Below are 12,658 nucleotides of genomic sequence, written 5' to 3'. Positions count from 1 at the left end.
AATAAATATATTAAATACTACTTTCATTTCTCATAGGGAAATGTGCAGCAACATACAGGCTTGACACAATGTCACTGGATCTGAACGGCTTCAAATCAAATGCTATTGGTCACATTCACATGGTTAGCAGATGTTATTGGTCACATACACATGGTTAGCAGATGTTATTGGTCACATTCACATGGTTAGCAGATGTTATTGGTCACATTCACATGGTTAGCAGATGTTATTGGTCACATTCACATGGTTAGCAGATGTTATTGGTCACATACACATGGTTAGCAGATGTTATTGGTCACATACACATGGTTAGCAGATGTTATTGGTCACATACACATGGTTAGCAGATGTTATTGGTCACATACACATGGTTAGCAGATGTTATTGGTCACATACACATGGTTAGCAGATGTTATTGGTCACATACACACGGTTAGCAGATGTTATTGGTCACATACACATGGTTAGCAGATGTTATTGGTCACATACACAGATGGTCACATACACATGGTTAGCAGATGTTATTGGTCACATACACATGGTTAGCAGATGTTATTGGTCACATACACATGGTTAGCAGATGTTATTGGTCACATACACATGGTTAGCAGATGTTATTGGTCACATACACATGGTTAGCAGATGTTATTGGTCACATACACATGGTTAGCAGATGTTATTGGTCACATACACACGGTTAGCAGATGTTATTGGTCACATACACATGGTTAGCAGATGTTATTGGTCACATACACATGGTTAGCAGATGTTATTGGTCACATACACATGGTTAGCAGATGTTATTGGTCACATACACATGGTTAGCAGATGTTATTGGTCACATACACATGGTTAGCAGATTTAGCAGATGTTATTGGTCACATACACATGGTTAGCAGATGTTATTGGTCACATACACATGGTTAGCAGATGTTATTGGTCACATACACATGGTTATGGTCACATACACATGGTTAGCAGATGTTATTGGTCACATACACATGGTTAGCAGATGTTATTGGTCACATACACGTGGTTAGCAGATGTTATTGGTCACATACACATGGTTAGCAGATGTTATTGGTCACATACACATGATTAGCAGATGTTATTGGTCACATACACATGGTTAGCAGATGTTATTGGTCACATACACACGGTTAGCAGATGTTATTGGTCACATACACACGGTTAGCAGATGTTATTGGTCACATACACACGGTTAGCAGATGTTATTGATCACATACACACGGTTAGCAGATGTTATTGGTCACATACACACGGTTAGCAGATGTTATTGCATTTAACATTTACATTTAAGTCATTTAGCAGACGCTCTTATCCAGAGCGACTTACAAATTGGTGCATTCACCTTATGACATCCAGTGGGACAGTCACTTAACAATAGTGCATCTAAAACTTAGGGGGGGTGGGGTGAGAGGGATTACTTAACCTATCCTAGGTATTCCTTAAAGAGGTGGGGTTTCAGGTGTCTCCGGAAGGTGGTGATTGACTCCGCTGTCCTGGCGTCGTGAGGGAGTTTGTTCCACCATTGGGGGGCCAGGGCAGCGAACAGTTTTGACTGGGCTGAGCGGGAGCTGTACTTCCTCAGTGGTAGGGAGGCGAGCAGGCCAGAGGTGGATGAACGCAGTGCCCTTGTTTGGGTGTAGGGCCTGATCAGAGCCTGGAGGTACTGAGGTGCCGTTCCCCTCACAGCTCCGTAGGCAAGCACCATGGTCTTGTAGCGGATGCGAGCTTCAACTGGAAGCCAGTGGAGAGAACGGAGGAGCGGGGTGACGTGAGAGAACTTGGGAAGGTTGAACACCAGACGGGCTGCGGCGTTCTGGATGAGTTGAAGGGGTTTAATGGCACAGGCAGGGAGCCCAGCCAACAGCGAGTTGCAGTAATCCAGACGGGAGATGACAAGTGCCTGGATTAGGACCTGCGCCGCTTCCTGTGTGAGGCAGGGTCGTACTCTGCGGATGTTGTAGAGCATGAACCTACAGGAACGGGCCACCGCCTTGATGTTAGTTGAGAACGACAGGGTGTTGTCCAGGATCACGCCAAGGTTCTTGGCGCTCTGGGAGGAGGACACAATGGAGTTGTCAACCGTGATGGCGAGATCATGGAACGGGCAGTCCTTCCCCGGGAGGAAGAGCAGCTCCGTCTTGCCGAGGTTCAGCTTGAGGTGGTGATCCGTCATCCACACTGATATGTCTGCCAGACATGCAGAGATGCGATTCGCCACCTGGTCATCAGAAGGGGGAAAGGAGAAGATTAATTGTGTGTCGTCTGCATAGCAATGATAAGAGAGACCATGTGAGGTTATGACAGAGCCAAGTGACTTGGTGTATAGCGAGAAAAGGAGAGGACAAAGAACAGAGCACTGGGGGACACCAGTGGTGAGAGCGCGTGGTGAGGAGACAGATTCTCGCCACGCCACCTGGTAGGAGCGACCTGTCAGGTAGGACGCAATCCAAGCGTGGGCCGCGCCGGAGATGCCCAACTCGGAGAGGGTGGAGAGGAGGATCTGATGGTTCACAGTATCGAAGGCAGCCGATAGATCTAGAAGGATGAGAGCAGAGGAGAGAGAGTTAGCTTTAGCAGTGCGGAGCGCCTCCGTGATACAGAGGAGAGCAGTCTCAGTTGAATGACTAGTCTTGAAACCTGACTGATTTGGATCAAGAAGGTCATTCAGAGAGAGATAGCGGGAGAGCTGGCCAAGGACGGCACGTTCAAGAGTTTTGGAGAGAAAAGAAAGAAGGGATACTGGTCTGTAATTGTTGACATCGGAGGGATCGAGTGTAGGTTTTTTCAGAAGGGGTGCAACTCTCGCTCTCTTGAAGACGGAAGGGACGTAGCCAACGGTCAGGGATGAGTTGATGAGCGAGGTGAGGTAAGGGAGAAGGTCTCCGGAAATGGTCTGGAGAAGAGAGGAGGGGATAGGGTCAAGCGGGCAGGTTGTTGGGCGGCCGGCCGTCACAAGACGCGAGATTTCATCTGGAGAGAGAGGGGAGAAAGAGGTCAGAGCACAGGGTAGGGCAGTGTGAGCAGAACCAGCGGTGTCGTTTGACTTAGCAAACGAGGATCGGATGTCGTCGACCTTCTTTTCAAAATGGTTGACGAAGTCATCTGCAGAGAGGGAGGAGGGGGGGGAGGGGGCGGAGGATTCAGGAGGGAGGAGAAGGTGGCAAAGAGCTTCCTAGGGTTAGAGGCAGATGCTTGGAATTTAGCGTGGTAGAAAGTGGCTTTAGCAGCAGAGACAGAGGAGGAAAATGTAGAGAGGAGGGAGTGAAAGGATGCCAGGTCCGCAGGGAGGCGAGTTTTCCTCCATTTCCGCTCGGCTGCCCGGAGCCCTGTTCTGTGAGCTCGCAATGAGTCATCGAGCCACGGAGCGGGAGGGGAGGACCGAGCCGGCCTGGAGGATAGGGGACATAGAGAGTCAAGGGATGCAGAGAGGGAGGAGAGGAGGGTTGAGGAGGCAGAATCAGGAGATAGGTGGGAGAAGGTTTGAGCGGAGGGAAGAGATGATAGGATGGAAGAGGAGAGAGTAGCGGGGGAGAGAGAGCGAAGGTTGGGACGGCGCGATACCATCCGAGTAGGGGCAGTGTGGGAGGTGTTGGATGAGAGCGAGAGGGAAAAGGATACAAGGCAGTGGTCGGAGACTTGGAGGGGAGTTGCAATGAGGTTAGTGGAAGAACAGCATCTAGTAAAGATGAGGTCGAGCGTATTGCCTGCCTTGTGAGTAGGGGGGAAGGTGAGAGGGTGAGGTCAAAAGAGGAGAGGAGTGGAAAGAAGGAGGCAGAGAGGAAAGAGTCAAAGGTAGACGTGGGGAGGTTAAAGTCGCCCAGAACTGTGAGAGGTGAGCCGTCCTCAGGAAAGGAGCTTATCAAGGCATCAAGCTCATTGATGAACTCTCCGAGGGAACCTGGAGGGCGATAAATGATAAGGATGTTAAGCTTGAAAGGGCTAGTAACTGTGACAGCATGGAATTCAAAGGAGGCGATAGACAGATGGGTAAGGGGAGAAAGAGAGAATGACCACTTGGGAGAGATGAGGATCCCGGTGCCACCACCCCGCTGACCAGACGCTCTCGGGGTGTGCGAGAACACGTGGGCGGACGAAGAGAGAGCAGTAGGAGTAGCAGTGTTGTCTGTGGTGATCCATGTTTCCGTCAGTGCCAAGAAGTCGAGGGACTGGAGGGAGGCATAGGCTGAGATGAACTCTGCCTTGTTGACCGCAGATTGGCAGTTCCAGAGGCTACCGGAGACCTGGAACTCCACGTGGGTCGTGCGCGCTGGGACCACCAGAGTAGGGTGGCCGCGGCCACGCGGTGAGGAGCGTTTGTATGGTCTGTGCAGAGAGGAGAGAACAGGGATAAACAGACACATAGTTGACAGGCTACAGAAGAGGCTACGCTAATGCAAAGGAGATTGGAATGACAAGTGGACTACACGTCTCGAATGTTCAGAAAGTTAAGCTACGTAGCAAGAATCTTATTGACTAAAATTATTAAAATGATACAGTACTGCTGAAGTAGGCCAGCTGGCAGTGGGTGCGTTGTTGACACTACACTAATCAAGTCGTTCCGTTGAGTGTAATAGTTTCTGCAGTGTTGCTATTCGGGGGCTAGCAGGCTAGCTAGCAGTGTTGTTTACGTTACGTTGCGTTAAAAGAACGACAATAGATGGCTAGCGAACCTAGAAAATCGCTCTAGACTACACAATTATCTTTGATACAAAGACGGCTATGTAGCTAGCTAAGTAGCTAGCTACGATCAAACAAATCAAACCGTTGTACTGTAATGAAATGAAGTGAAAATGTGATACAACCTGTGAATGCGACCGGGTAGTTGAGTTCTATACAGAAGACGTTGGCTAGCGTTGGCTAGCGTTGGCTAGCTGTTGGCTAGCTAGCAGAGTCACCTACGTTAAGGACGACAAATAGCTGGCTAGCTAACCTCGGTAAATTAAGATAATCACTCTAAGACTATACACTCTGAACCTAAACAACACAATTATCTTGGATACGATGATACGATGATACGAAGACAGCAAAGACAGCTATGTAGTTAGCTAACACTAAACTAATCAAGTCGTTCAGTTGAGTGTAATAGTTTCTCCAGTGCAGCTAATCAGTGGACGTTAGCTAGCTGGCTAGTGAAGACTACGTTAGGACGGCGAAATACGATAATTACGCAATTATCTTTGATACAAAGACGGCTATGTAGCTAGCTGAGAAGAAATTGCTAAGATAAGACAAATCAAACCGTTGTGATATAATGAAATATAATGAAAAAGTTATACTACCTGTTGGAGCGACGTGCAGATGCGACCACTCGCTCCAACCGGAACCATCACCACGGTTAGCAGATGTTATTGGTCACATACACACGGTTAGCAGATGTTATTGGTCACATACACACGGTTAGCAGATGTTACTGGTCACATACACACGGTTAGCAGATGTTATTTGTCACATACACACGGTTAGCAGATGTTACTGGTCACATACACACGGTTAGCAGATGTTATTGGTCACATACACACGGTTAGCAGATGTTATTGGTCACATACACACGGTTAGCAGATGTTATTGGTCACATACACATGGTTAGCAGATGTTATTGGTCACATACACATGGTTAGCAAATGTTATTGGTGACATACACACGGTTAGCAGATGTTATTGGTCACATACACACGGTTAGCAGATGTTATTGGTCACATACACACGGTTAGCAGATGTTATTGGTCACATACACACGGTTAGCAGATGTTATTGGTCACATACACACGGTTAGCAGATGTTATTGGTCACATACACACGGTTAGCAGATGTTATTGGTCACATACACACGGTTAGCAGATGTTATTGGTCACATACACACGGTTAGCAGATGTTATTGGTCACATACACACGGTTAGCAGATGTTATTGGTCACATACACACGGTTAGCAGATGTTATTGGTCACATACACACGGTTAGCAGATGTTATTGGTCACATACACACGGTTAGCAGATGTTATTGGTCACATACACACGGTTAGCAGATGTTATTGGTCACATACACACGGTTAGCAGATGTTATTGGTCACATACACATGGTTAGCAGATGTTATTGGTCACATACACATGGTTAGCAGATGTTATTGGTCACATACACATGGTTAGCAGATGTTATTGGTCACATACACATGGTTAGCAGATGTTATTGGGAGTGTAGCTAAATGCTTGTAAAAGGACTAGAAGCGAGGCAGCCCTCTCTGTCGACGCCATCTTTAAAAGGCTTCAGTCCAAAGCCATGTTTTTATACAGCGGGAGATGGACAACTGCTTCTTTTGTAGGCCTGCGATCAATTCCACCCCCAAAATATGTCAGTCACTGACAGCACGTGTCAGCTAACATGTTTTAGATTGGTAAGTTAGTCTTGCCAGCTATCTAAACTTGTAGTAATCATGGTTGAATTACCGACCGGGGCCCATTGATTTTATTAGTCAGTCTCACTCAGATCATATTAAAGACTGCAAACATTTCTCTCCACCCAAATGGCCAAATGTGAAGAATTGCAGGAAATAACTATAAAACGTGTAATTTTTCTCTCTGCTGTCATGAGAGGAAAAAAGTTGATGTCGGGTCGTCAACAAGCTGACTGCATGTTTTACATTTGTAAACAATTCTTATTTACAATGACGGTCTACCCCTCCCCTACCCCGGCCAAACCCTCCCTACCCCGGCCAACCCCCTCCCTACCCCGGCCAAACCCTCCCCTACCCCGGCCAACCCCCTCCCTACCCCGGCCAAACTCTCCCCTACCCCGGCCAAACCCACCCCTACCCCGACCAAACCCGGAGGACGCTGGGCCAATTTTCCACCGCCCTATGGGACCTCAATCACAGCCGGTTGTGATACAGCCTGGAATCGAACCAGGGTGTCTGTAGTGACACCTCAAGATGAGATGCAGTGCCTTAGACCGCTGCGCTACTCAGGAACCCTGTGTGGGTACGCAGACCCACAAGCCACTCGGGAGCCCTGTGTGGGTAGGCAGACCCGCGAGCCACAATGGCCCCTCATGATGAGTTCAGATTTCTTGTGGCCCCACCCACATCAGAGTTGCCCATCCGGTCTCCAGTAAGACAACAATAGCAGACAGCAGTGTTCCCTGAGGTACATAGTGATGCCAGTCTCAGCCACATTGAACCAGCATGTGACAAGTGTGACAAGTGTCTGATGATTGACAGTTGACTGACAGAACAGTTTACCATTCCCCCCTCTCTTCCTCCCCCACCTCCTCTCCTCAGACCCCTTTCAGAAACTACACCCCTGAGGGGGGAGCATCCTGGCAAAGGACAGACACTTCCTAACAGACATCCAAATGGAGTGGAAAGTAGTCTCTCTCTCTCTCTCTCTCTCTCTCTCTCTCTCTCTCTCTCTCTCTCTAGATAATGGAACCCTGAAAAGAGCTGACTGTGGAGGGAAGGAGCGAGGGAGGGGTTTTGGGGATGAGAGAGAGAAAGAATAGACAACTCTCTTAAAAGGGAAAAGGCTCCAGAAATGAGAGGAGTCCAATTATCTACAATCACAAAATGTTGCTGTCCTTTCGGTTTCTCTTGGGCCAGACCCATATAGCTGGCGTTCCGGGCAGAGGAGTGATTGAGAAGGATGAGGCTGCAGAATCCTCAGAGGAGATAGCATTGAATAGGAAACCATTGTGAAACGTCTCATTGGAATGATGATGCTAGTGAGGAGTAGATTTACAAAATGGTATTGGAAATCTGTCAAATACTTTCGCTATGCTTGACTGAGCTGCCTGGAGCACCGTAACCAATTGCATACTCTTAAAAATGAAAACCCTGCCTACCCGGCACAACAGGCAAATGCTCAAAGTATCTAATGTGCTCACCTTTGTATGGGACGATGGGATGAACTTTCCTGGTACACTCCGGTAGGGGTGGGAACGGACTCTCAAAGTTGACCAATGGCTGCTGGCATAGACAGAGTGGCAGGCAGAGGAGCAGCACTAGACCAACGGGATGAAGGGACACAAACTCCCACAGAGACGTCGCCATGGTTACGGGGCCAACCACGCCCACCGTACCTCTAACTGGTCCTCACAGGACACACCTGAGGGAGGAAGGACAGAGCTGTCAGTCAAACATACACATGGCCAATGACGATTGATTATAACATACAGACAGCCAATCACCACTTAGACAGTAAAGTGCAGCGAAAGACGACTAGAACGACATTGTCTTCTGTATAAAATGTATTTGAGCTTTTAGATATTTTTACTCCTTGAAAGATATGAGAACTAAAGGTAGAAAGAGCAACGTGTCAACTGAACACCACAGACCATAGATAATACTATGTTTTACCTCTATGCCAGAATAGATCCATTTAACTAATCTGATCATTTCATTTAAACCTTTAGTGACCCCAAGCCTTCTTGACCCCTGGGACTTGTACTTTTGACTTTTTTATGGGCTGGCCAATAGACACCTGTCTAGTGTGCTGACATTGTGCAGAGCTGGAGTGAGTGGCCACCAACGCTGACCCAAATGACATTAGCGGGGTCAAAGGTTATAGCAACACAACAGTAATTGAGCTACTCCCCCTATCCCAAACCCCAACATGCAAACTTATCCTGTCATTACTGATAATCACACACATTCATTCAAATGAAGGTAGACAAGCAGGGGTTGAGGGAACAGTGTGTGGTATGTAGATAGATATGCAGGGGTTGAGGGAACAGTGTGTGGTATGTAGATAGATATGCAGGGGTTGGGGGAACAGTGTGTGGTATGTAGATAGATATGCAGGGGTTGAGGGAACAGTGTGTGGTATGTAGATAGATATGCAGGGGTTGAGGGAACAGTGTGTGGTATGTAGATAGATATGCAGGGGTTGAGGGAACAGTGTGGTATGTAGATAGATATGCAGGGGTTGAGGGAACAGTGTGTGGTATGTAGATAGATATGCAGGGGTTGGGGGAACAGTGTGGTATGTAGATAGATATGCGGGGGTTGAGGGAACAGTGTGTGGTATGTAGATAGATATGCAGGGGTTGAGGGAACAGTGTGTGGTATGTAGATAGATATGCAGGGGTTGAGGGAACAGTGTGTGGTATGTATGTAGAATAGTTCAGTATATAATATTTTATTATAGAATAGTATAGTGTAGAATAGATTAGTATAGAATAGTTTAGTATAGAAAAGTTTAGTATAGAATAGTTTAGTGTAGAAAAGTTTAGTATAGAATACCGGAGCACCAAGTCTAGGACCAAAAGGCTCCTCAACAGCTTCTATCCCCAAGCCATAAGACTGCTGAACAATTCATAAAATCGCCACCGGACAATTTACATTCACCCCCCCCCCCTTTGTACACTGCTGCTACTCGCTGTTTGTTTGTTACCTATGCATAGTCACTTCGCCCCCACCTATATTTACAGATTACCTCAACTAGCCTGTGCCCCCGCACACTGACTCGGTACAGGTGCCCCCTGTATATACCCCCCACACTGACTCAGTACAGGTGCCCCCTGTATATACCCCACACACTGACTCGGTACATGTGCCCCCTGTATATACCCCCCACACTGACTCGGTACAGGTGCCCCCTGTATATACCCCCCACACTGACTCGGTACAGGTGCCCCCTGTATATACCCCCCACACTGACTCGGTACAGGTGCCCCCTGTATATACCCCCCCACACTGACTCGGTACAGGTGCCCCCTGTATATACCCCCCACACTGACTCGGTACAGGTGCCCCCTGTATATACCCCCACACTGACTCGGTAGCGGTGCCCCCTGTATATACCCCCCACACTGACTCGGTATAGGTGCTCCCTGCATATACCCCCCACACTGACTCGGTACAGGTGCCCCCTGCATATACCCCCGCACACTGACTCGGTACAGGTGCCCCCTGTATATACCCCCGCACACTGACTCGGTACAGGTGCCCCCTGTATATACCCCCCACACTGACTCGGTACAGGTGCCCCCTGTATATACCCCACATACTGACTCGGTACAGGTGCCCCCTGTATACACCCCCCACACTGACTCGGTACCGGTGCCCCCTGTATATTCCCCACACACTGACTCGGTACAGGTGCCCCCTGTATATACCCCCACACTGACTCGGGACAGGTGCCACCTGTATATACCCCCCACACTGACTCAGTACAGGTGCCCCCTGTATATACCCCCCACACTGACTCGGTACAGGTGCCCCCTGTATATACCCCCACACTGACTCGGTACAGGTGCCCCTGTATATACCCCCCACACTGACTCGGTACAGGTGCCCCCTGTATATACCCCCCACACTGACTCGGTACAGGTGCCCCCTGTATATACCCCCACACTGACTCGGTACAGGTGCCCCCTGTATATACCCCCACACTGACTCGGTACAGGTGCCCCCTGTATATACCCCCACACTGACTCGGTACAGGTGCCCCTGTATATACACCCCACACTGACTCGGTACAGGTGCCCCCTGTATATACCCCCACACTGACTCGGTACAGGTGCCCCCTGTATATACCCCCCACTGACTCGGTACAGGTGCCCCCTGTATACCCCCACACTGACTCGGTACAGGTGCCCCTGTATATACCCCCCACACTGACTCGGTACAGGTGCCCCCTGTATATACCCCCCCACACTGACTCGGTACAGGTGCCCCCTGTATATACCCCCCACACTGACTCGGTACAGGTGCCCCCTGTATATACCCCCACACTGACTCGGTACAGGTGCCCCCTGTATATACCCCCCACACTGACTCGGTACAGGTGCCCCCTGTATATACCCCCCACACTGACTCGGTACAGGTGCCCCCTGTATATACCCCCACACTGACTCGGTACAGGTGCCCCCTGTATATACCCCCCACACTGACTCGGTACAGGTGCCCCTGTATATACCCCCCACACTGACTCGGTACAGGTGCCCCCTGTATATACCCCCCACACTGACTCGGTACAGGTGCCCCCTGTATATACCCCCCACACTGACTCGGTACAGGTGCCCCCTGTATATACCCCCACACTGACTCGGTACAGGTGCCCCCTGTATATACCCCCACACTGACTCGGTACAGGTGCCCCTGTATATACCCCCCACACTGACTCGGTACAGGTGCCCCTGTATATACCCCCACACTGACTCGGTACAGGTGCCCCCTGTATATACCCCCACACTGACTCGGTACAGGTGCCCCCTGTATATACCCCCACACTGACTCGGTACAGGTGCCCCTGTATATACCCCCACACTGACTCGGTACAGGTGCCCCTGTATATACCCCCCACACTGACTCGGTACAGGTGCCCCCTGTATATACCCCCCACACTGACTCGGTACAGGTGCCCCTGTATATACCCCCACACTGACTCGGTACAGGTGCCCCCTGTATATACCCCCCACACTGACTCGGTACAGGTGCCCCCTGTATATACCCCCCACACTGACTCGGTACAGGTGCCCCTGTATATACCCCCCACACTGACTCGGTACAGGTGCCCCCTGTATATACCCCCCACACTGACTCGGTACAGGTGCCCCTGTATATACCCCCCACACTGACTCGGTACAGGTGCCCCCTGTACACTGACTCGGTACAGGTGCCCCTGTATATACCCCCCACACTGACTCGGTACAGGTGCCCCTGTATATACCCCCACACTGACTCGGTACAGGTGCCCCCTGTATATACCCCCCACACTGACTCGGTACAGGTGCCCCCTGTATATACCCCCCACACTGACTCGGTACAGGTGCCCCCTGTATATACCCCCACACTGACTCGGTACAGGTGCCCCTGTATATACCCCCCACACTGACTCGGTACAGGTGCCCCTGTATATACCCCCACACTGACTATGTATACCCCCCACACTGACTCGGTACAGGTGCCCCCTGTATATACCCCCACACTGACTCGGTACAGGTGCCCCTGTATATACCCCCCACACTGACTCGGTACAGGTGCCCCCTGTATATACCCCCACACTGACTCGGTACAGGTGCCCCCTGTATATACCCCCACACTGACTCGGTACAGGTGCCCCCTGTATATACCCCCACACTGACTCGGTACAGGTGCCCCCTGTATATACCCCCCACACTGACTCGGTACAGGTGCCCCCTGTATATACCCCCCACACTGACTCGGTACAGGTGCCCCCTGTATATACCCCCCACACTGACTCGGTACAGGTGCCCCCTGTATATACCCCCACACTGACTCGGTACAGGTGCCCCTGTATATACCCCCCCACACTGACTCGGTACAGGTGCCCCCTGTATAAAGGCTCGTTATTGTTATTTTTTTTGTGTTACCTTTTATTTTATTTTAGTCTACATCATAAATATTTTATTCTTCTTGAACTGCACTGTTGGTTAAGGGCTTGTAAGTAAGCATTTCACGCTAAAGTCTATACTTGTATTCGGAGCATGTAACAAATACCGTTTGATTTGATTTGAATAGTATAGAATAGTTTAGAATAGAATAGTATAGAATAGTCTAGAATAGAATACTGTAAAATAGAATAGTATAGTATAGTCTAAAGTAGAATAGTGTAGAATAGAATAGTATAGAATAGTCTAGAATAGAATAGTGTAAAATAGAATAGAATAGTCTA

At 49.3% G+C, this 12,658-nt stretch overlaps 1 protein-coding gene across 1 annotated transcript in view; it reads right to left on the bottom strand.

The window, feature by feature from the left end:
- LOC124028544 (semaphorin-5B-like) overlaps positions 1-8,121 on the bottom strand; it is a 25,018-nt gene extending 16,897 nt beyond the window's left edge. Inside the window, exon 1 of the mRNA XM_046340586.1 lies at positions 7,905-8,121. Coding sequence (XP_046196542.1) covers positions 7,905-8,070 — 166 coding nt within the window. The 5' untranslated portion in view covers positions 8,071-8,121. The remainder of the gene's footprint in view (positions 1-7,904) is intronic.
- Between the last annotated feature and the right edge of the window lie 4,537 nt (positions 8,122-12,658).

This window comes from Oncorhynchus gorbuscha, unplaced genomic scaffold (assembly GCF_021184085.1).
Source record: "Oncorhynchus gorbuscha isolate QuinsamMale2020 ecotype Even-year unplaced genomic scaffold, OgorEven_v1.0 Un_scaffold_4413, whole genome shotgun sequence".
Lineage (NCBI taxonomy): Eukaryota > Metazoa > Chordata > Actinopteri > Salmoniformes > Salmonidae > Oncorhynchus > Oncorhynchus gorbuscha.
Note: the sequence above shows the minus strand (reverse complement) of the source record. Positions and strands in the feature narration are given on the sequence as shown.